This window comes from Salmo trutta, chromosome 10 (assembly GCF_901001165.1).
Source record: "Salmo trutta chromosome 10, fSalTru1.1, whole genome shotgun sequence".
Classification (NCBI taxonomy): Eukaryota; Metazoa; Chordata; class Actinopteri; order Salmoniformes; family Salmonidae; genus Salmo; species Salmo trutta.
Genome location: NC_042966.1, coordinates 7,736,100 through 7,761,143, shown reverse-complemented (window position 1 = coordinate 7,761,143; position 25,044 = coordinate 7,736,100). Strand labels below are relative to the sequence as shown.

Sequence of the window (25,044 nt, the reverse complement as noted above, 5' to 3'; positions counted from 1 at the left end):
GTGACGCCTTCTGAATGGGTTTAGCAGGACTGCTGCGTGCAGAGTGCTTCATCTCACTTCCCTCCTGTCTAGAAACATGCAGGGCCGGGCTACTCAAAGGGCTCTCCATTTCTAAAGGATTTCAAAGTGTCCCTTGAGAGAGACTGAGGACCATGAGGAATGGATGAGGTAATGTAATCGACGGTTCATCAAAGATGATTTTACTTAAACTTCCTGAATATATCTTCAGAATTGTGTAAAGAAAAATAAACTTTGGTCGGTGTCTCCCTTGTTTTTATGTGGAACATACGGAGCATGTAAAATTAGCTTTGAGCAAGAGTATATGGTTTAAGAGATTACCTTTCCTGAAACGGTGAGTGGGTAGCCCTTCACAAATGTCACAGTGTGGGCTCTTGAAATTAGCAGATTGATATGGGAAAGAAGAGAAACAGAATAACATTACATTTTTGGGTATTTAGCCACAGGAGGAAGTCTCTGGACCTTTTTATTTAAATCTTTCACCTTTCCCTTGCAGTAAACTTTGATGTCCTCAGCACTGCAATCCTGCCTCTCCGTCAGCTTAATGCAGGCGCACACCTCCGTTCCCATACGCCCATCCTTTATCCCTATCACCTGAGAGAGAGAGCAAGAAAGAAACAACATTAGCTGTCCTTAGTCTACAGCCACTGACAAAAGGACAACGTTTCCCTATAAAACTATCCCTCTGCCTCTGTTCAAGCAAATACAATCAAACAGATACAGAATTAACCTGTGTTTCCTGGACTTTAGGGTGGGTGTGTAGGAACTGCTCAATCTCAGCTGGGTGTATGTTCTCCCCTCCTTGGATGATCATGTCCTTGATTCAGTAGCCATACTTGTCGAGACTGGCAAAGTCACTGCATATTGGTGTAAGGAGGACACGTGTGACACTTTAGTCAAAGGAGAGACATCAGCGTTTGGGAGGGGTCTGGGACCAGACCTGTCCACTCACCCAGCCTTAAACCCGTGGTCTTTGGTGATGCACTCGTCTGTCTTGGCAACGGTCTTCCCAGTACTCCAGCATCATACAGTAGCCCCTGAAGAGGCTTGAGCTCTCCAGAGCCAGGGTCAACTACCTTAGCCTGAGAAACAGCAGTGGTAAGAACAACAGGGTGCGACTCTCCTGCAATCAGTTACCACATGGTAATGAAATCATGCTCGCAGCAGTTCGATGTTTGTGCATAAGACATGTACATGTGTAGGCATGCTTAATAGACAAAGCTTGGAAGAATGGCATTTCACTGTACCCGTGCACGTGACAATAAAACTTTAACTTTTATTATACAAGAAGTTTAAGACATTCAAACATATGCACATATGCACACCTGAGACGTACCTGTAAGTTATTGGTAATGCATCCAAGTTTGTGACTTTCTCGCCAAGTTGTCTAATGGGAAGCCACAGAATGTCACGGGGCTGTTCTCCATAGTTCCATAGGCAATCTGTCAATCAAAAAAGAAACCACATTGTTAGAGCTCAATTAAACACACAGTATCACCACACCACTATTCATGACTATCTACAACCCTGTCAAAAGTGATGTTATTCGCAGAGGTAGTTTGATAAGGTGACTGATGGGGCATGGAAAAGTATGCTGGACTTCACAGTTCACACACCGGGCCCAGCTGAGTCAGCTAGGAGCAGGAGGTGAATCAGCAGGCCAGGGCATGGGAGCTCAGTGAGGTGTCACTGTTTACATCCATGAGTGAGTCCTCCTGATAACCTTTTCTTGATGACTGGTTTTAAATTGACACATTTTAACTAGGTCAACTTGTAAATTGAGTGAAGTGAAGACGAAGACTTGGCATCTGGACCAATGGAGAGTCAGCTGTCAGTAACAGCCTTTGAAGCCCTTGCTAGATGATTGATGATCTGCTGCCACATGAGCCCATCCTTCTGAGGGCGAAATGTTCAACTCACAGGTGTAAGTCCAGTAGCAATAGAGTGGCTGAGTAGGGTCATGACTGGTGAACAAAGAAGCATTGCAGGAGCTGCTTGGGGATGGGGACGGTGAGAAATTCACTTGGACAGCCAGGAGAAAGATGTTCCCGATAAACCGCTAGATTTGTTGAGTAAACTCAAGATTTCACTTACCATGAGAGTGTCCATCGGATTCATAAACGCACCCATTGTTGTGAATTGAAAATGAGTCCAGCCGCTTGCCAACCATCTGGGGACGATTACGGGCTCCTTTTCCTTCCGACCGCAGACTGAAAAACAATAGACATCTGGAACCCTGAACACTGCCACCTTAACCTCTTACCTGCCGTCTGACTACACACTCACTAACTCACTCAGGCAAATATTTTAGAAATGACTGACAATGACCACCACCAGTGAAGGGCTCCTTATCTACCCAACAAAAACCCAGGCAACCTGTACAGGTATACAGACCATTGCTACTGTATAGTGGCAATCAAAAGTGCCTGAACCACCAAGACACTGTATTTGATTTCTTCTTGAGAGTGCAATGTTTACACAATTGTTCTGCTTATATTATTAAAATGACCAAGCATTAACTAGAGATCATTTGCGTGCTAAACATAACAAGCAACAGAAAATGATGCACACACACAAACTATTTGCTTAAATGTCTCATGCAGAAGATCTGAAAGCTTTTTACAAAGTTTAACCAGAAGTTAGTCAAATTTACTGACTATGGTCAATGGAAGATCCCGACCTGTCCTCCTGCATGTGCAGGGTTAAACTGTCAAAGACACTTGACTTCCTCTTGCAGCCCCGCGGTCTCCACGTAACACCCTGGCAAGCCCTTCTCAGTTTTTTTCCTTAAATAAATGTTATAAATAGTACTGTGTTCTGTTGACTGCCGTGCCGTCCTCCTCTCAAAGCCCGGAGTGAATCTTTTTTGCACTGCCCTCCTCTCTCAGTCACGTGCACTCTCACTCTGCCCCTCTTTCACACCATCTCACCTCTTGCCTTCCCTCTCTGAATCCTGCTCTCTCTTTCTATCTTCCTGAGGCTTTCTGGAGGAATTTCTAGCTTAGAGTGCCTGTCAAGCAGTAAGAAGAAGCTCTCAAGAAGACAGAAGACAGACAAAGTGAAGAGACTGAGCAGAGTAGTGGCGTCAGTATGCCGTGTGTGAGCTTCCTGTTGGTGGGGACTTGCCTGCTGGTCCTCGGCCCGGCTGTTTGGGGCGCCCCCAGCCAGTGCCCGGCTCAGTGTCACTGCCATGGGGACCTGCAGCATGTCATCTGTGACAACGTGGGGCTGAAGAAGATCCCGCAGGTGTCCGAGGCCACCCGTCTGCTCAACCTGCAAAGGAACAACCTGGGCAGCCTGCCCACCGGCTCCTTCGCCAGCAGCAAGGGTCTCATCTCGTTGCACATGCAGCACTGCCAGCTCCATGAGATTGGCGGCCAGGCCTTCAAGGGACTCAAGAAGCTAATCTACCTCTACCTGTCCAACAACGAGATCACCAGCATCAAGCCAGGTGCCTTCGAGGACCTCACCGAGCTCACTTACCTCTACTTGGATGGCAACCGCATCAGCGACCTGCCCAAGGGAATCTTCTCACCCATGATCAACCTGTTCATACTGCAGCTCAACGAAAACAAGCTGCGTGACATCAAGCCAGGCACCTTCGCCGGAGCCAAAGACCTGCGCTGGCTGCACATGAGTGGCAATGAGATGAACTCGCTGCAGCCGGGCTCTCTGGATGACGTGGAGAACCTGGCCATCCTGCACCTGGACAGGAACAGGCTGTCCACCTATCCTGGCCTGGCCATGAGCAAGCTGAGAGTGGTGGAGGAACTGAGCCTGGCCAAGAACCCCCTGAGGAGCATCCCCGACAACGCCTTCCAGAGCTTCGGACGCTACATGGAGAAGCTGCACCTGGATGGCATGGGGCTGGAAAAGGTCAGTCTCATATTGTTTAAGGGGAGGGGGGTACTTTTATGGCTGCACAAAGAGCTTATTGAGTTGGGAAGGGTGAGAGTTTGGCAATTGAGAGTTTAAGACAGGGCTGCCCAACCCTCTTCCTGGAGATCTACTGTCCTGTAGGTTTTCAGTCCAACCCTAATTTAGCAAATCTGATTCAGATCGTTAAGGTCTTGTTGACAGGCTAGTTAAGGTCTTGTTGACAGGCAGCTAATTAGTAGAATCAGTTGTGTTAAATTAGGGTTGGACTGAAAACCCACAGGACGGTAGATCTCCAGGAAGAGGGTTGGGCAGCCCTGGTTTAAGAGTAGGGCAATGCAATAGTAGGATGGCGTAGAAGCAGTATATGATTCCATTACTATGAGAGAGCATTGCAAGTTTAATTTCATGCAACACAGGTCTCAACGATTAGAGGCACCATGAGCCATTCGGTAGATATAAAAAGCTGTGTTCTTGTCCTAAAAATTCTAGCAGCCCTGCGGATTAGGGAGGCTTGTTGTTTGTTTGTTTTGGTTCTGGCTTGCCATATTTCATTTGCTTATGTACATGTACATTCTGGCTTGACACTGGTCAACTCCCCATTTTCCAGTAGTCAAAAGTTGTTTCTCTTCTCCCAGTTCTGTGGTCACATACTGTAGGCCAAGGGCAGGTGGTAATGGGAGGTGGTTTAGCCGATCTCTGCCATTCATCATATTTTGACTGACCTTTCAGGTTTACGAGAGTGTGGGATACGGAGACAATTTTTATGCTTTGGTTGTTGTGCTTTCACCCCATCTGTCTCATTGTATGGTAATAAAATCCTTATGATGACTTATCCACCCATATGGGAAGAAAGCAGGCCACACGTGGTCAGGATGAGACCAGCGGGATCTCTGTGTCTGGTTGTTGAAAAACGTACTACTTGTGATGTGCCACTGTACTGTAAATGCCTTGCTTGAAATCTTTTTTTTTTCTGCTTCCCTGATTGCGGAGTCATTAACCAGATTTCCATCCAACCATTTCATGTGGATGAATTACCTCGTGCATGAAAAAAGTCACAACTGGGCTGTTGGAAATATGAAATGCCGGTACAATTCGTTCGACATGGTGGGATCTTTTTGTCTGTAAAATGAATTATGCTATAAATGATGGTGGAAACGCCTTTATGTGCAAATATTAATATAATAACCATCATATCGAAGTCAATTTGGAGTCACGCAATGATATATTGTGTGGTCTTCCCACTACGAAATCGTGAAAGGGGCTCCCAAGTGGCGTAGCTGTAAGGCACTGCATGTCAGTGCTAGAGTCGTCTCTACAGACACCCTGGTTCAAATCCAGGCTGTATCACAACCGGCCGTGATTGGGAGTCCACAATTTGCCAGCGTCGTCCGGGTTTGGCCGGTGTAGGCCATCATTGTAAATAAGAATTTGTTCTTAACCGACTTGCCGAGTTAAATAAAGGTTAAGTAAAAAAGAAAAGTTTGCAGTTTATTAGGCTACAGATGAAATAAGTTGTGGTGAAGGTGATAAGCTTGATGCTCCTTTCCAATAAATATCAAGGGTCTTAAATCTGGTGACAAGATGATCGATGCTTGGTTGCCGTTTGACAGATAGAAATAATATTGCTTTTATCCATAGTAATCTCTCTTAGGTTGCATACCCGCACGTTTTTTATATATATATATATATATATATTTTAAACTAGGCAAGTCAGTTAACAAATTATTATTTACATTGACGGCCTACCGGGGAACAGTGGATTAACTGCCTTGTTCAGGGGCAGAACGACAGATTTTTAACTTGTCAGCTCGGGGATTCAATCCAGCAACCTTTCGGTTACTGGCCCAACGCTTTAGCCATTAGGCTATCTGTCACCCCTGAACTCACTGTATCTGTGAGCTGTTGGCTACAGCGCATGTGCCAAGACCAGACTGGGTACATTTGCTATATAACGCAACAGTTTTTGTGACAAATCCATCAGTGCAGTTGAAAATGTGATGGAACCCCATTTTTCATTCGGTACATGGGAATTTAAGGTGGGAAAATGTGCATATTGTTTTATGCAGATTTTTGAATATTCGCATGAAAATCGGTCGCAAATTGGATGGAAACCTAGCTACTGACATATTTTTAAACTGACGATTATCGTGGGTGCTTTCCCGAGGGTTTGGAAGGCGGCCCATGTGCTCCCTCTCCACAAAGGTGGTGACCCCTCCGACCAAAATAATTATTGCCCCATCTCAAAATTGTCTTGTCTAGCAAACTTTTTTGAATCATTAATCAAATCAAAGTTTATTTGTCACGTGCGCCGAATACAGTGAAATGCTTACTTACAGGCTCTAACCAATAGCGCAAAAAAGGTGTTAAGTGAACAATGGGTAAGTAAAGAAATAAAACAACAGTAAAAAGACAGGCTATATACAGTAGTGAGGCTATAAAAGTAGCGAGGCTACATACAGACACCGGTTGATCAGGCTGATTGAGGTAGTATGTACATGTAGATATGATTAAAGTGACTATGCATATATGATGCACAGAGAGTAGCAGTAGTGTAAAAGAGGGGTTGGTGGGTGGGGGGTGGCAGGACACAATGCAGATAGCCCGGTTAGCCAATGTGCGGGAGCACTGGTTGGTCGGCCCAATTGAGGTAGTATGTACATGAATGTATAGTTAAAGTGACTATGCATATATGATAAACAGAGAGTAGCAGCAGCGTAAAAAGAGGGTTTGGGTGGGGTTGGGGGGGCATACAATGCAAATAGTCCGGGTAGCCATTTGATTACCTGTTCAGGAGTCTTGTGGCTTGGGGGTAAAAACTGTTGAGAAGCCTTTTTGTCCTAGACTTGGCACTCTGGTGCCGCTTGCCATGCGGTAGTAGAGAGAACAGTCTATGACTGGGGTGGCTGGGGTCTTTGGGGTGGCTGGGGTCAATTTTTAGGGCCTTCCTCTGACATCGCCTGGTGGAGAGGTCCTGGATGGCAGGCAGCTTAGCCCCAGTGATGTACTGGGCCGTACGCATTACCCTCTGTAGTGCCTTGTGGTCAGAGGCCGAGCAATTGCCGTACCAGGCAGTGATGCAACCAGTCAGGATGCTCTCGATGTTGCAGCTGTAGAACCTTTTGAGGATCTCAGGACTCTTGCCAAATCTTTTAAGTTTCCTGAGGGGGAATAGGCTTTGTCGTGCTCTCTTCACGACTGTCTTGGTGTGCTTGGACCATTCTAGTTTGTTGTTGATGTGGACACCAAGGAACTTGAAGCTCTCAACCTGCTCCACTACAGCCCCGTTGATGAGAATGGGGGCGTGCTCGGTCCTCCTTTTCCTGTAGTCCATAATCATCTCCTTAGTCTTGGTTACGTTGAGGGATAGGTTGTTATTCTGGCAGCACCCGGCCAGGTCTCTGACCTCCTCCCTATAGGCTGTCTCGTCGTTGTTGGTGATCAGGCCTACCACTGTTGTGTCATCTGCAAACTTAATGATGGTGTTGGAGTCGTGCCCGGCCATGCAGTCGTGGGTGAACAGGGAGTACAGGACGGGACTGAGCACGCACCCCTGTGGAGCGCCAGTGTTGAGGATCAGCGAGGCAGATGTGTTGCTACCTACCCTCACCACTTGGGGGCAGCCCGTCAGGAAGTCCAGGATCCAGTTGCAGAGGGAGGTGTTTAGTCCCAGGATCCTTAGCTTAGTGATGAGCTTCAAGGGTACTATGGTGTTGAATGCTGAGCTGTAGTCAATGAATAGCATTCTTACATAAGTGTTCTTTTTGTGCAGGTCGGAAAGGGCAGTGTGGAGTGCAATAGAGATCGCATCATCTGTGGATCTGTTTGGGCGGTATGCAAATTGGAGTGGGTCTAGGGTTTCTGGGATAATGGTGTTGATGTGAACCATTACCAATCTTTCAAAGCACTTCATGGCTACGGACGTGAGTGCTACGGGTCTGTAGTCCTTTAGGCAGGTTGCCTTTGTGTTCTTGGGCACAGGGACTATGGTGGTCTGCTTGAAACATGTTGGTATTACAGACTCAATCAGGGACATGTTGAAAATGTCAGTGAAGACACCTGCCAGTTGGTCAGCACATGCCCGGAGCACACGTCCTGGTCCTGTGTTTTTTCTGATGATGTCAAGTGAGGTTTCCTTGATATTACAAAAGGTATCCCCGAGGGATCGATTTTAGGTCCTGTATTCTTTACTGTCTATATAAACAATGTTGGTATATCTGCAAAAACAATTAACATAAACCTGTATGCATCCACGGTTGACCAGCCTCTTTTTTTTTCGGAGCTTCAATCTGCCTTCATTGCTTTGCAGAAAGCCTTTGTTGAACTGAAATTGGTACTTAATGCAGGTAAATCAAGTATATATGTTATTCTCCAAACCACATAAAAATGTATCTGATGATTTGACCTGGTTATTTTTTTAAATGCCTTCCTCACCATCTTAAATAAGCATGCCCCATTCAAGAAATTTAGAACCAGGAACAGATATAGCCCTTGGTTCTCTCCAGACCTGACTGCCCTTAACCAACACAAAAACATCCTGTGGCGTTCTGGATTAGCATCGAACAGCCCATGTGATATACAACTTTCAGGGAAGTTAGAAACCAATATACACAGGCAGTTAGAAAAGCCAAGGCTATCTTTTTCAAGCAGAAATTTGCTTCCTGCAAAACAAACTCAAAAAAGTTCTGGGACACTGTAAAGTCCATGGAGAATAAGAACACCTCCTCCCAGCTGCCCACTGCACTGAGGATAGGAAACTCTGTCACCTCCGATAAATCCACTATAATTGAGAATTTCAATAAGCATTTTTCAATGGCTGGCCATGCTTTCCACCTGGCTACCCCTACCGCGGTCAACAGCACTGCACCCCCCACAGCTATTCGCCCAAGCCTTCCACATTTCTCCTTCTCCCAAATCCAGTCAGCTGATGTTCTGAAAGAGCTGCAAAATCTGGACCCCTACAAATCAGCCGGGCTAGACAATCTGGACCCTTTCTTTCTAAAATAATCTGCCGAAATTGTTGCAACCCCTATTACTAGCCTGTTCAACCTCTCTTTCGTGTCGTCTGAGATTCCAAAAGATTGGAAAGCAGCTGCTGTCATCCCCCTCTTCAAAGGAGGGGACACTCTTGACCCAAACTGCTACAGACCTATATCTATCCTACCCTGCCTTTCTAAGGTCTTCGAAAGCCAAGTCAACAAACAGATTACCGACCATTTGTAACGGCTGTCGTTGAAATGAGACCAAGGTGCAGCGGAGGCTGTGTTCATCTTGAAAGGTTTAATGACCGAATGAACACTATACAAAAAAGAAACCAAAAGAACGACCAGCAACAGTTCTGTCAGGAACAAACTCTAAACAGAAAACATTCACCCACAAACCCCAAAGAAAAAACAGGCTGCCTATGTATGACTCTCAATCAGTAACAACGATCTACACCTGTTCCTGATTAAGAGCCATACACGGCCGAAACAAAGAAAACCACCAACATAGAAAAAGAAACCTAGAACGCCCACCCATGTCACACCCTGTCCTAACCAAAAATAGAGAACAAAAAACCCTCTCTATGGCCCCCCAAAGGTGCGGACTCCGGCCGCAAAACCTGACTCTAAAGGGGAGGGTCCGGGTGGGCCTTCCTACGGCGGCGGCTCTGGTGCGGGACGTGGACCCTGCTCCACCCTTGGCTTAGCCCACTTAGGTGGCGTCCCTGGCTGCGCCGGGGGACTGGCGGCCGACCCTGGCTGCGCCCGGCTGGCGGGCAACCCTGGCGGCTCCAGACAGGCGGGCGACCCTTGCGGCTCCGGACAGGCGGGCGACCCTGGCGGCTCCGGACAGGCGGGCGACCCTGGCGGCTCCGGACAGGCGCGCGGCCCTGGCGGCTCCGGACAGGCGGGAGGCCCTGGCGGCTCCGGACAGGCGGGCGGCCCTGGCGGCGCCGGACAGGCGGCGGCTCCGGACAGGCGGGCGGCCCTGGCGGCTCCGGACAGGCGGGCGGCTCTGGAGGCTCCGGACAGGCGGGCGGCTCTGGCGGCTCCGGACTGGCGGGCGGCTCTGGCGGCTCCAGACTGGCGGGCGGCTCTGGCCAAGGATTCACCAGGCTGGGGAGACATGCAGGAGGCCTGGCTCTGGGCGCAGGCACAGGACTCACCAGGTTGGGAAGACATGCAGGAGGCCTGGCTCTGGGCGCAGGCACAGGACTCACCAGGCTGGGAAGACATGCAGGAGGCCTGGTTCTGGGCACAGGCACAGGATTCCCCCGGCTGGGGAGACATGCAGGAGGCCTGGCTCTGGGCGTAAGCACAGGACTCACCAGGCTGGGGAGACATGCAGGAGGCCTGGCTCTGGGCGCAGGCACAGGACTCACCAGGCTGGGAAGACCTGCAGGAGGCCTGGCTCTGGGCGCAGGCACAGGACTCACCAGGCTGGGAAGACATGCAGGAGGCCTGGCTCTGGGCGCAGGCACAGGATTCCCCCGGCTGGGGAGACATGCAGGAGGCCTGGCTCTGGGCGTAGGCACAGGACTCACCAGGCTGGGGAGGCATGCAGGAGGCCTGGTTCTGGGCGCAGGCACAGGATTCCCCCGGCTGGGGAGACATGCAAGAGGCCTGGCTCTGGGCGTAAGCACAGGACTCACCAGGCTGGGGAGACATGCAGGAGGCCTGGCTCTGGACGCAGGCACAGGACTCACCAGGCTGGGAAGACCTGCAGGAGGCCTGGCTCTGGGCGCAGGCACAGGACTCACCAGGCTGGGAAGACATGCAGGAGGCCTGGTTCTGGGCGCAGGCACAGGCACAGGATTCCCCCGGCTGGGGAGACATGCAGGAGGCCTGGCTCTGGGCGTAGGCACAGGACTCACCAGGCTGGGGAGACATGCAGGAGGCCTGGCTCTGGGCGCAGGCACAGGATTCCCCCGGCTGGGGAGACATGCAGGAGGCCTGGCTCTGGGCGCAGGCACAGGATTCCCCCGGCTGGGGAGACATGCAGGAGGCCTGGCTCTGGGCGCAGGCACAGGACTCACCAGGCTGGGGAGACATGCAGGAGGCCTGGCTCTGGGCGCAGGCACAGGATAGACTGGGTCCTGAAGACGCACTGGAGGTCTAGAGCGCACGGCCTGCACAACCTGTCCCGGCTCGATGCCCACTCTAGCATGGCACTTGCAGGGGGCTGGGATGTAGTGCACCGGGCTATGAGCGCGCACTGGAGACACCGTGCGCTCTACCGCATAACACGGTGCCTGACCAGTACCACGCCGCTTCCGGTAAGCACGGGGAGTTGGCCCAGAATTCGATCCTGGCTCTGCCACACTCCCCGTGTGCCTCTCGTGCCTGTTGCGCTCCCTTGCCTCATACCACCGCCTCTCAGCTTTCGCTGCCTTGATCTCCCACTGCGGGCGGCGATACTCCCCAGCTTGAGCCCATGGTCCCTTTCCGTCCAGTAATTCCTCCCACTGCCAATAATCCTGAACCTTCTGCTCCTTCCTCTCACGCTGCTTGGTCCATTGTTGGTGGGTGAATCTGTAACGGCTGTCATTGAAATGAGACCAAGGTGCAGCGGAGGATGTGTTCATTTTGAAAGGTTTTAATGACCGAATGAACACTATACAAAAAAGAAACCAAAAGAACGACTAGCAACAGTTCTGTCAGGAACAAACTCTAAACAGAAAACATTCACCCACAAACCCCAAAGAAAAAACAGGCTGCCTATGTATGACTCTCAATCAGCAACAACGATCTACACCTGTTCCTGATTGAGAGCCATACACGGCCGAAACAAAGAAAACTACCAACATAGAAAAAGAAACCTAGAACGCCCACCCATGTCACACCCTGGCCTAACCAAAAATAGAGAACAAAAAACCCTCTCAATGGCCAGAGCGTTACACCATTTCGAATCACACCGCACCTTCTCCGCTATGCAATCTGGTTTCAGAGCTGGTCATGGGTGCACCTCAGCCACGCTCAAGGTCCTAAACGATATCGTAACCACCATCGATAAGAAACAATACTGTGCTGCTGTATTCATTGACCTGACCAAGGCTTTCGACTCTGTCAATCACCACATCCTCATCGGCAGAATCAATAGCCTTGGTTTCTCAAACGATTGCCTCGCCTGGTTCACTAACTACTTATCTGATAGAGTTCAATGTGTCAAATCGGATGGCCTGTTGTCCGGGCCTCTGGTAGTCTCTATGGGGGTGCCACAGGGTTCAATTCTTGGGCCAACTCTTTTCTCTGTATACATCAATGATGTCGCTCTTGCTGCCGGTGAGTCTCTGATTCACCTCTACGCAGACGACACCATTCTGTATACTTCTGGCCCTTCTTTGGACACTGTGTTAACAAACCTCCAGACGAGCTTCAATGCCATACAACTCTCCTTCCCTGGCCTCCAACTGCTCTTAAATACAAGTAAAACTAAATGCATGCTCTTCAACCGATCGCTGCCCGCACCTGCCTGCCCGTCCAGCATCACTACTCTGGACGGTTCTGACTTAGAATATGTGGACAACTACAAATACCTAGGTGTCTGGTTAGACTGTAAGCTCTCCTTCCAGACTCACATCAAACATCTCCAATCCAAAGTTAAATCTAGAATTGGGTTCCTATTTCGCAACAAAGCATCCTTCACTCATGCTGCCAAACATACCCTCGTAAAACTGACCATCCTACCGATCCTCGACTTCGGCGATGTCATTTACAAAATAGCCTCCAATACCCTACTCAATAAACTGGATGCAGTCTATCACAGTGCCATCCGTTTTGTCACCCAAGCCCCATATACTACCCACCACTGCGACCTGTACGCTCTCGTTGGCTGTCCCTTGCTTCATACTCGTCGCCAAACCCACTGGTTCCAGGTCATCTACAAGACCCTGCTAGGTAAAGTCCCCCTTATCTCAGCTCACTAGTCACCATAGCAGCACCCACCTGTAGCACGCGCTCCAGCAGGTATATCTCTCTGGTCACCCCCAAAGCCAATTCCTCCTTTGGCCGTCTCTCCTTCCAGATCTCTGCTGCCAATGACTGGAACGAACTACAAAAATCTCTGAAACTCGAAACACTTATCTTCCTCACTAGCTGTCAGAGCAGCTCACAGATCACTGCACCTACATAGCCCATCTATAATTTAGCCCAAACAACTACCTCTTCCCCTACTGTATTTATTTATTTATTGTGCTCCTTTGCACCCCATTATTTCTTTCTACTTTGCACTTTCTTCCACTACAAATCTACCATTCCAGTGTTTTACTTGCTATATTGTATTTACTTTGCCACCATGGCCTTTTTTACCTTTACCTGCCTTATCTCACCTCATTTGCTCACATTGTATATAGGCTTTTCTACTGTATTATTGAGTGTAAGTTTGTTTTACTTCACATGTAACTCTGTTGTTGTATGTGTCGAACTGCTTTGCTTTATCTTGGCCAGGTCGCAATTGTAAATGAGAACTTGTTCTCAACTTGCCTACCTGGTTAAATAAAGGTGAAATAAAAAAAGTGAAATAAAATTGATGCATATGTACATTGGATGGTGCCCTCATTGATCATGTCCCTGCTTATACATATCTGGGCATCTGGATTGATGAAAAGCTATCTTTCAAAAAGCATGTTGATGGGTTACAGTAGTTAAGAATTAAAATGGGCTTATTTTATACGAATAGGTCATGCCTTTCATTAAATAGCACAAAACAAATAATTCAGTCAACATTCATACTGGTTATAAACAATGGGGATATTGTCTATATGAATGTAGCTGCTACTGTATTGAAGCCATTGGGCGCAGTTTATCATAGCACACTACACTTTATTACAGGCAATAGGTTCCGTACACATCACTATACTCTGTATCAGAAAGTAGGCTGGCCCTCTTTAAAATCTTGTAGATCGATTCATTGCACTCTTTCTTTATAAAGCCTCCTGCATAAACTTCCGCCGTATCTTACTTCATTGTTAACTTCTAGACGTACGAGATACCAGACCCGGAGATCCCTTTGTTCTCCACTGAGTTAGGTCGATCTGCTTTTAGTTTTTTTGCACCTTGCTCTCCAAGGCTCTCTAAAATTGGATGAATTGGTGCCTCTAGGGCAATTCAAAAGGCTGATTGAGGACCTTTTTACTGAACAATGTGTTTATTTTCTATGGTTGTGTTTTGCTTTTAGTGTATTGATGTGTATTTTGATGTGTATTATTAATGCGTATATTGATGTTTTTGATGTGTATTGATGTGTATGCAGGGCTCATCTCAGAAAGAGACTTGGTCTCAGCATGTCTCCCGGTTGGAAAATAAAAACACAAAAAAAAAAACGGTTGATTGTGTTCTTTGATCCTGATTGCTCTGCTCGGGGTATGGTGTGGTGAAAAGAGAGCATCTTTCAAAAGTCAAGGTTATTATAGTTTTGTGTTATTTCTATTCATTTTTCTATTTTTATTTGAATTCAGTTTAGTTTCAGTTAGTTTTCAGACCTGATTTGCTAGTTTTTATTTAGTAAAAATATTTCTATATAGTTTTTATATTATTTAGTTGCCGTGTTGGACAAAAAGCATTGCCTGGGAGGCTACATTTGTATAGTTTATTTTTGTATTTTTGTATTTGGGGGGGTCACATCTTGCAACTGGGGGGGCAGTAATACGTAAGGTGATGGGTCAGGTCATAGATTAGGGGTTCTGTTAAATCCACATTTCATAAGATCAGCTTTACAGCGTGATTAAAATTTAAAGGCAATGTTTCCACTTTAGCGGAGACACCATTCACGGTAAACTCTGCATATGTCAGCTCAATTGGAAATTACCTTAAAATTTCAATCGCAGAATCTCTAACGCTGAAGCGTTGAATAGAGCCCTAGATTTAAAAGGAATAGCGCTGAGACTGGTGCAAAAAATATGGTGAAAGGGAACTCTCTCACCCATATTTACACCAATCGAATGCTTTTTAACTTTTGTAGTACATGTAAGAACAATCAAGTTAACTACCTAGCAGATTTTTTCCAGGTTAGCTAGGGATAGTGATGCACAAGCTAGGCCTATTTGTAACATCACCATCTCCTAGACATATTTACCCGCTAGATTCAGTAGCTTGAAAACCCCATTAGATCTAGAAAAAAAACTAAAATGTAACATAATTCATGATGGTTTTATTTAACTTTTTTTTTTGGAGGCATACACGGTTTCAGTATAGTGTTCGTTTTTCAAATGGGTTAATTATTTTCTATCAGTTTACAAAATATTTTTTTCTTAATTAGTTTTCATTTTAGTTTACTCTGCATCTGAGATTGTGTGGGTCTGGAGTTTTGCACAGTGGTAGAGAGCATTGGTGTTTTACTATTGTGTAGCTCCATTCCCATATGTAGTTAGTTGGTGGACAGTTGGTGTTGAAGATTGGATTCATGTCCAATCTAGCTTAGTGAGGACAGGAAGTGGAGTTGGAGGGCTGAGGTCCCTGCTCTTTACATTAAGGAAATACATGGGAATGATATGGGCAGCACATACATCTTCCCAACTGGGAGATTCCAAACAATCACCTAGTAGCATCATAACAAACCGCTGGTATGGACCACACTCTTCAGCATGTACTGTTAACCCAAACACACCGTCACACAGGGGTTCCCCAAGGCGCATACGGATAGCGGTGTTGACGCAGTGTTTGATCATTCCTGAGGTTCACGTTGGTGTTTGAGGTGGGTGACTGCCTCATTACACTTAAATGGTGCAGTCTGAAGAGGCTTTTAAGCTCTGGCTAGTTTCCATCCTTTGGGTAGTCATTATGTACAAATAGAGTGATGCATAGATGTCCCCTATAATCGCTCCAGTCTATGGCAAAGAGGTTTGAACTATCATACAGACACCCCAAAGTTAAAGAGTTCATGGAACAACAGCAGGCACAGTCCAGGTAGCACTGAAAAATTGTTTCCTATCTAGAGATAACACAGCCAACCCTTCACCTAGTAACTCATAGCGTAACAATGTAAAATGTAACAAGGTTGCATGATCGCTATCTCGCTCGGCTGACCGACCCCAATCAAGGCCTGAGTGGAGAGATGAGAAGGCCTCGAGAGAGACTCAGATGAGAGCTTTTCTGCCTAATTCCCAATGAACACACTGCCCGTTATAACTCCATATACTGATGGAGGGACTACCTTGCTGCATACATTCCAAACTCAAAGTTTATTCAATACTAGAAGGGAATCTAATATTTGAGTGTACAGTATCCATGCTACAGTATGAAGACATCTCTCTGGCAGACTGTATACCTGTGAGTTAGAGTGAGGGGAAAGCAGTGGGAGATGTCGAGGTTTCGGGGTGGCGGAGAACATGGTTATTTTTAAGGTGTTTTGTTTTTGCTTGGCCATATCCAAGCATGTCCCAGTCTAATTCTTACACACATGTTTTTTTCAGCTTTGTGCATTTTTTGCCCTCAGCACGAGGATCCTGCAAACAGGTCAGTAAGTTTTAGGAGAGAGGTAAATAGAGGCAGGGTGTTCCGTGGCCCATGAAGGACAGGTATTTTTAGCTTGTACATCGCCCCTCAGTTGAATGGACAATTGGGCCCTTTGCAAGCCTTCCTCGCAGAGGAGTGGCTGAAAGAGAAAGAGAGTGAGAGTGAGAGTGAGAGCGAGAGAGAGAGAGAGAGAGAGAGCGAGAGAGCGAGAAAGAGAGAGAAAGAGAGAGAGAAAGAGAGAGAGAGAGAGAGAGCAACCTGGCCATGCTGGAAGTCATCCATCTTCCATTGCCTCAAATTACCACAAACATCCACCTCGGTGCTTGCGAACCTCGCAGTGGAAATTTCCAAAAAGACGCCTCAATCAATAGCTTCATCTCTTATAGACATACATAACTCATCCCCCTCAAAGCAAAGCCCACCCTCCTCTCATAGCTTCCCCCGGACCTCCTTCCTTCCCTCTCTCCTCCTGCTAGAAGGCTAAGAGCCAAACTTGACATGGTGAGCATCAGTTCATCTTGCACCTCTGTGAAGTTTTTAGCGGCCTCACAAACGCATATGAAGTTTAGGAGAAGAGAGGGGTGAGACAGTCAAGTTTACATAAGCAACGCTGCAGGAACCAGTTATAAGTGGAGGCTTTCATGACAGAGTGACTCTGCTGTAAAAAAAAATAAAAAGGATTCCCTCTACCAAACATCTCGGTCTACCCTCTGACAGATATTAAAGATGAGGTCTAATTGCAAGGGTAGAACAAATTCTACATTCATCTATCAGCAGGCTTGGTGTGACCTCAATGCCCTGTTAGAGTGTCTCAGTTGGTAGAGCATGGCGTTTACAATACAGGGGTTGTGGGTTCGATTCCCATGGGGGCCAGTACGAAAATGTATGCACTCACTACTGTAAGCCGCTTTGGAGAAAAGCGTCTGCTAAATGAAAGGGAGATTTACCTGATATATTGGTTGATTTTAGGGACTTCAATAGTTCAGGGATGTCAAATGAGCCGCGGGAAGCTATTATACATGCAATGAATTACTTTTGGATTTGAAGGACAAGACTGTTCTTGGTTATGTTTTGAATACCTTGTCAAAGTCTATCTCTTCTAATGAAACTAAAAAGCCTCTTATACTGTGTCTGTATCTCTGCCTCTAGTTCTCTGACGCTGCATTCAACGGAGTGACGGCCATCAAGTCTCTGCACCTGGACAACAACAAGCTCAAGTCCCTCCCCAACAGCCTGGAGTTCACCACTATCACCAACCTCACGCTCTCCAACAACCCCTGGAGCTGCACCTGCACGCTTGCCCCTCTGCGCAAGTAAGGAGCTCATATTTAACCTGGCTAACAAGCCAAACGTGGTAGCCATATTGTACCACACAATGTCCCCTCCTTTTCCAAGACCCTGTGTCTAATTCTCTTTGTTTACCCCCACTAGGTGGATGGACTCTAGCCGCCAGCGCCCTGATGCGCTCTGTGCATCTCCATCCTCACAGAGAGGAAAGCAGATCAGAGACAGCTCTGCCTTCAGCAGCTGCAAAGTCAAGACAAAGAGAGCCAAGAAGGGCACGCGCCATTAAAACAGGTAATCTGACTGGCGATGACTCGACAAATTACAAAACTAGTCCGCAAATAGGCAAGTTAAACCTCAGTTAAGTGAATTTATGAGCTGAAGCTAGCAAGCTTCCCACTGGACACAAACTGGTTGAATCAACGTTGTTTCAATGTCATTTGTCATCCTATTGTGTAGTGGAATTCATGTGGAAAATACATTGGATTTGAAAAAGGTCTTCAACCTAAACTGTTGTTTTGAGGGTGAAATTTCAAGCATAGGATTGTCATCATGTTAACCAAATTTCAACATAGAAAACCCTATAAAATATGTTGAATTTGTACCTGTAAAACCATGTCAGATCTTCAACGTTATATCCACTATCAGAAAAAAAACTATGGGCTGGGCAGCACCTCCTGGATAATTGATTTACAGCTACCCTATGGTCTCCCATCCAGGGTTTTAACCAAGCACAGCCCAGCTATGATATTTTCACTGACTATTACCAATGTGCTATTGTGAGAATGATAGTTGAGATCTCCACTTAAAAATAAAATGTATTTGACCAGCCCCGAGTGGAGCAGCGGTCTAAGGCACTGCATCACAGTGCTGATGTGCCACTACAGCCTCGGGTTTGATCCCACGCTGTGTCACAGCCGGCCGTGACCGGAAGCCCCATGGGGCGGTGCACAATTGGCAAGGTGTCGTTAGGGGAGGATTTGCCGGGGGGATTTCCTTGGCTCATCGTGCTCTAGCGACTCCTTGTGGCGGCCGGGTGCCTGCAAGCTGAACTTGGTTGTCAGTTGGATGGTGTTTTTGCCGACACATTGGTGCAGCTGGCTTCCGGGTTAAGAGAGCAGTGTGTGAAGAAGCAGCGCGGCTTGGCAGGTCATATTTCAGAGGACGTATGACTCTCGACCTTTGCCTCTTCCTAGTCCTTGCAGTGATGAGACAAGATCGTATCACGAAATTGGGGAGAAAAAGCCATTCCAAAGGGTAGGTTTAACAGAGCAAATGAAATGTGACCATACCTCAGTGCCTTGAGAAAGTATAACCCTTGATTTTGTTGTGTTACAGCCTGAATTCAAAATGGATTAAATCAAAAAACATTCTCAGACATCTATACGTAATACCCCATAATAACAAAGTGAAAACATGTTTGTAGAAAATGTTTGCTAATTTATTGAATATGAAACGCAGAAATATCTTATTTATACAAGTATTCACACCCCCGAGTCAATACTTTGTAGAAGCATCTTTGGCAGCAATTACAGCTGTGAGTCTTTCTGGGTAAGTCTCTAAGAGCTTTCCACACCTGGATTGTGCAACATTTGCCCATTATGTTTAAAAAAAAAAAAATCAAACTCTGTCAAATTAGTTGTTGATCATTGCTAGACAACCATTTTCAGGTCTTGCCATAGATTATTCAAGTAGATTTAAGTCAAAACTGTATCTCGGCCACTCAGGAACATTCACTGTCTTCTTGGTAAGCAACTCTAGAGTGGGCCTTAGGTTTTAGGTTATTGTCCTGCTAAAAGGTGAATTAATCTCCCAGTGCCTGGTGGAAAGCAGACTGAGTCAGGTTTTTCTCTAGGATGCCTGTGCTTAGCTCCATTCTGTTTATTTTTATCCTGAAAAACTCCCCAGTCCTTAACAATTACAAGCATTACCCATAACATGATACAGCCACCACTATTCTTAAAAATATGGAGAGTGGTACTCAGTAATGTGTTGTGTTGGGTTTGCCCCAAACATAACACTTTGTATTCAGGACATAAATATATTGTTTTGCCACATTTTTTGCAGTATTACTGTACTTTACTTATTTCAAACAGGATTCATGTTTTGGAATGTTTTATTCTGTACAAGCTTCCTTATTTTAAATCTGTCAATTAGGTTAGTATTGTAGAGTAACTACAATGTTGTTGAGCCATCCTCAGTTTTCTCCTATCACAGCCATTAAACTCTGTAACTATTTTAAAGTCACCATTGTTGAAATCCCTGAGCGGTTTCCTTCCTCTCTGGCAACGGAGTTAGGAAAGACACCTGTGTCTTTGTAGTGACTGTGTGTATTGACACACCATCTAAAGTGTAATTAATAACTTCACTATGCTCAAAGGGATATTCAATATCTGTTTTTTTTTCTTCATTTTTACCCATCTACCAATAGGTGCCCTTCTTTGCGAGTCATTGGCAAACCTCCCTGTTCTTGGTGGTTGAATCTGTGTTTGAAATTCACTGCTTGACTAAGGGACATAACAGATAATTGTATATGTGGGGTACAGAGATGAGGTAGTCATCCACAAGTCATGTTAAACACTATTATTGCACACAGAGTCCATGCAACTTATTAAGCAAATGTTCACTCCTGAACTTATTTAGGCTTGCCATAACAAACGGGTTGAATACTTTGAAAAACATAATTCCACTTTGAAATTATGGGGGTATTGTGTTCAGGCCAGTGACAAAAAATCTCAATTTAATACATTTTAAATTCAGGCACTAAGACAACACAATGTGGAAAAGTCAAGAGGTGTGAATACTTTCTGAAGGCACTGTATATCATCAATCATGCTATTTAGGTATATATATAATTTGCAAAGTCATCCCTAACCCTAACAGCTATTGTTTAAATTCAACCCCGAATTCAACCAAAAAAAGACAATACAATAGACTTACGATTTCAGGCGCTTGCTGATTTAAAATTGTGTGATGCTGAATTTTATTTGGTTGTCAACGCAACCAAATATGAACATTTACAGGAGATGCATCTTCTGCTTGGAAAGTTTGAATCCAACATATCAATTATTAATTTGTCAACAAACTGGAATTAAAGCCAGACTAAATCAGTGGCACAGATGGAACTATCCAAGCAGAAGATAAATCTCTTTCAAATGTTGTTTGGTTGCGTTGACAACCAGTACAATTCAATATCACTTTTGAAATACAATAAATAACCTATTAACTTGTCAACAAGGTAACAAATGATATGTTGGATTCACGTCTCCAACACAACCAAAACTAAAAGGTAAAGAATAGGATTAAGCCAGTGGCTTAGATGGAACTTTCCAAGCAGTAGATACATCACCTTTAAATGTTCATATTTGGTTGTGTTGTCAACCAAACACAATTCAATTTTACTTTTGTAATACAGTAAATAGTATCTTACAAACTAATGTAAAATTGAACCTTAAAATGAGTCACACATCCATGGCCACATTTGAGGTTACTGTAACTATACATTTCTTCTTATGTAATCATATAAAGCATGTATGTTCAAGATAGCATGCGTACAGTAGGTCGTCACAGGTCTATGGAAATCTTCACAATTACTGTAATAACCTGCTCAGAATCTTGACTGCCATTGATCACTTACAATATGCACTTTTAATGTAATCTCAACTGCAATCCAGGTCATTTGGTTCTGCTATAAAATTAAGCACAATGATAACAAATTCATTTGTTGCATAAATAAACCTAATATCTGACATTGTATTACCATTTGAACTTTGCTGTGCTTTTAATGGGTTGAAAGCGCAGTGATAGACATTTGATTTGACAACTAAACCAAAAATCAGACATTGTTTTTCCTTTGGAATTTGGTTGTGCTTTTAGAAATTCAACTTATATTTGGCTGTCTTTTTTGAGTGAGTGAATGTACAGGGCATTAGGAAAGTATTCAGACCCCTTGTTCTAAAATTGATTAAATCATTTTTTTCCCTCATCAACCTACACACAATACCCCATAATGACAAAGCAAAAACACGTTTAGACATTTTTGCAAATGTATATGTAACTGAAATATCACATTATATATAAGTATTCAGACCCTTTACTCACTACTTTGTTGAAGCACCTTTGGCAGCGATTACAGCCTCGAGTCTTCTTGGGTATGACGCTACAAGCTTGGCACACCTGTATTTGGGGAGTTTCTCCCATTCTTCTCTGCAGATCCTCTCAAGCTCTGTCAGGTTGCATGGGGAGCGTCGCTGCACAGCTATTTTCAGGTCTCTCCAGAGATGTTCGATTGGGTTCAGGTCCGGGCTCTGGCTGGGCCATTCAAGGACATTTAGAGACTCGTCCCGAAGCCACTCCTGCGTTGTCTTGGCTGTGTGCTTAGGGTTGTTGTCCTGTTGGAAGGTAATCATTTGCCCCAGTCTGAGCGCTCTGGAGCAAGGTTTCCTCAAGGATCTGTCCGTACTTTGCGCCGTTCATCTTTCCCTTGATCCTGACTAGTCTCCCATTCCCTGCCGTTGAAAAACATCCCCACAGCATGATGGTGCCACCACCATGCTTCACCATAGGGATGGTGCCATGTTTCCTCCAGACATGACCCTTGGCATTCAGGCCAAAGAGTTCAATATTGGTTTCATCAGACCAGAGAATCTTGTTTCTTCTGGCAAAATCCAAGCAGGCTGCCGTGTGCCTTTTACTGAGGAGTGGCTTCCACCTGGCCACTCTACCATAAAGGTCTGATTGGTTTAGTGCTGCAGAGATGGTTGTCCTTTTGGAATGTTCTCCCATCTCCAAAGAGGAACTCTGAAGCTCTGTCAGAGTGACCATCGGGTTCTTGGTCACCTCCCTGACAAAGGCCCTTCTCCCCAATTGATCAGTTTAGCCAGGCGAGCAGCACTAGGAAGAGTCTTGGTGGTTCCAAACTTCTTCCATTTAAGAATGATGGATGCCATTGTGTTCTTGGGGACCTTCAATGCTGCGGAAATGTTTTGGTACCCTTCCCCAGATCTGTGCCTCTACACAATCCTGTCTCGGAGCTCTACGGACAATTCCTTAGACTTCATGGCTTGGTTTTTGCTCTTATATAGACAGGTGTGTGCCTTTCCAAATCATGTCCAATCAATTGAATTTACAGCAGGTGGACTGTTTTTGCTTTGTCATTATGGGGTAATGTGTGTATATTGATGAGGATTTTTTTATTTAATTTGTTTTAAAATAAGGCTGTAACGTAACACAATGTGGAAAAGGGGAAGGGGTCTGAATACTTTCCGAATGCACTAAGTTGAAATCTTATTGATCAATGTTTCAACCAAATATTACCCAATTATCCATACTGAAATGACGTGGTGTGCCCAGCGGGTTATGAGTTTCTCAGTATCAGACTTGCGAGAGTTTAAAGTCATGAATTTACCGAAGTACATCTTGACAAAGGGTTTTGATTGTGATACACATTTCACATTTTTGCTGGTCCCTTTCAGGCTTCAATGCTTTCCTCACAGCTTGTATTCATATGAAGAAGGGAATTTGTGTGTGTAGGACACAACATGACTTTGGCTTGAGACAGTAGCACTTAATGTTGGGGGATGGTTTGGGACCTGCCTAGCTTGACGTTCTTCTTTCCCTTTCCCTCTTCCTTCCCTCAGAACTCTCTGTCTGCTCGTCAGAGTCTGTCCCCTGGCTGTTCTTTTTCCATCTTGGCCTTGGTGTCCTGTCCAGAACAGAACAGCGTGTCCCGGTCATGGCGTTGACCAGTAGGAGGGCAGACTGTTTGACTTGGCTGCTGATGTTTATGTCTTTCTACAGGAGACGCTGCCTGAAGGGAAAGGCCTGTCCAGGTGACGGGCTCGGTACGTCTGCAGAGAAAGAAAGAAAGAAAGCAACTCTAACTGCTACTTCAAGACTGTCCATCTCACTATCTGCCAAATCTCAATTTCGCATGTACACACAGGGAGTGATACATGACACAAACACATGCACACAAAAAACACAAACAGAAAACCAAAAGGCTTACATGAAGCAGAGACTCAAGAAAACACTTGTACACAAGGGGAAGAATTCACACAACCCACACACACAACATACACACAACCTTTATCAATACAAACACACAGCTTTCTTTCATCCCACTCTCTTTTCAACGGCTGAGGAATTTGTCAAGCATCCTACAACCAACACTCAGACAAACAGCCATGTTGACTCTCCTCGTCTCGCTCTCCCTGACGCCAGCTTTACACCTTCACCTTTCAGGACCCTGCCGCCTACTGCCACAGCAATGGCCTGCATAATTCCCCAAGCCCCCCCCACGCAAAAAAATACCTACATGGAATGCTCCAGGCCAGGTCTCCCTTTATTTTCTATGGGTCACTCGGTTGGTCATGTCTCGCTGTCTCGCTTCTCCTGTGAGAAATTCTCTGTCAGACTGAGAAAACATCCTGAAAGGACTGTGACCGTAAAACGGACGTTGATGTAGCGTGACCCCTCTCAAACTCTGACCAAAGGTAAACGACACATCACAGCGCAGGCGGCTGAGGACTTTTTCTGAAAGGGTTTATGAGACAACAGAGCGATGGCAGGTCAAAGTTGAGAAGGAACAGTCAGAGACGACATGAACAAAGAGAGGACTCCAGTTCACCAGCAGTATCTTTCGTTTAAAGACTGAATACATACAAAGGACAATCTCCCTAGAGATACAAAGATACTTAATTCTTACATGAATTAAGTTTAAAAGGGTTACAATGCATTTATATCTGTTATCACAGGGGGAAATGGTGTACAGTTCAAAATGGATATGAGAAAAGGTGGCAGAGGTGTCATGTCTTTGACTAAATAAGTAATATACTAAATATTTTGCCTTTTCCATCCCCCCTGCTGTGGCAATGCTTCATTTGTTAGCGGACACATCCAGACACACTGTGTTACATTTCATTTAAAGTAATTGATTGACATTGAAAAAATATACTTTTTACTGCTAAGTCAATAAGCATCAAACACTTACCAAAATCTGCGAATATCATAACTCTTAAGATTTGACTCTTCTTTTTTTTATGTATATTGAACATCATAAATGTATTTTTTTCGACTTTTGGAGGTGAACAACTCACATCCAATAAACATCTAAGAAATAAAGATGTAACCTTGTCTGTCTTGATTCCATTTTCAACTACTGTGCGTTAACAGATTAAGACATTAACAGAGAGACAATATCGTAGGGATAGCCAACCTTACTCCTGGGGAGCTACAGGGTTTGCAGGCTTTTGTCCCAGCGTAACACTAATACACCCGATTCAGCTAATCAAAATCTTCATCTGTAGCTTATTAGTAGAAGCATGTGCGTTAGTGCTGGGCTAAAACAAACACATGCAGTAGAGTTGGCCAACAACTCTGCAATGAGGAATCTGGAAGGACGTTTACACATTAAAATGTCTCCCTCTAACGA

General features: G+C 45.4%; 1 protein-coding gene and 1 pseudogene across 2 annotated transcripts; one reads left to right on the top strand and one right to left on the bottom strand.

Moving 5' to 3' along the window:
• Window positions 1-25,044, bottom strand: part of LOC115200789 (acyl-CoA synthetase family member 2, mitochondrial-like) — a 35,791-nt pseudogene that overhangs the window by 169 nt on the left and 10,578 nt on the right.
• LOC115201025 (chondroadherin) lies at window positions 2,858-24,738 on the top strand. Of its 2 annotated transcripts, none has more exons than XM_029764217.1 (4): window positions 2,858-3,894; window positions 17,478-17,641; window positions 17,760-17,906; window positions 23,412-24,738. In XM_029764217.1, exons 1-3 carry the CDS (start codon window positions 3,109-3,111, stop codon window positions 17,899-17,901), a joined length of 1,092 nt encoding a protein of 363 aa, XP_029620077.1. In that variant the 5' UTR covers window positions 2,858-3,108; the 3' UTR covers window positions 17,902-17,906; window positions 23,412-24,738. The 2 variants fall into 2 exon arrangements, with proteins under 2 accessions (XP_029620077.1, XP_029620079.1); XM_029764219.1 differs by having other exon boundaries at window positions 23,252-24,738.

Coding starts and splice junctions, on each gene's coding strand:
- LOC115201025 (XM_029764217.1), top strand. CDS start 3,109: ATGCCGTGTGTGAGCTTCCTGTTGGTGGGGACTTGCCTGCTGGTCCTC. Junction 3,895..17,477: donor ATGGCATGGGGCTGGAAAAG/GTCAGTCTCATA, acceptor CTCTGCCTCTAG/TTCTCTGACGCTGCATTCAA. Junction 17,642..17,759: donor ACGCTTGCCCCTCTGCGCAA/GTAAGGAGCTCA, acceptor TACCCCCACTAG/GTGGATGGACTCTAGCCGCC.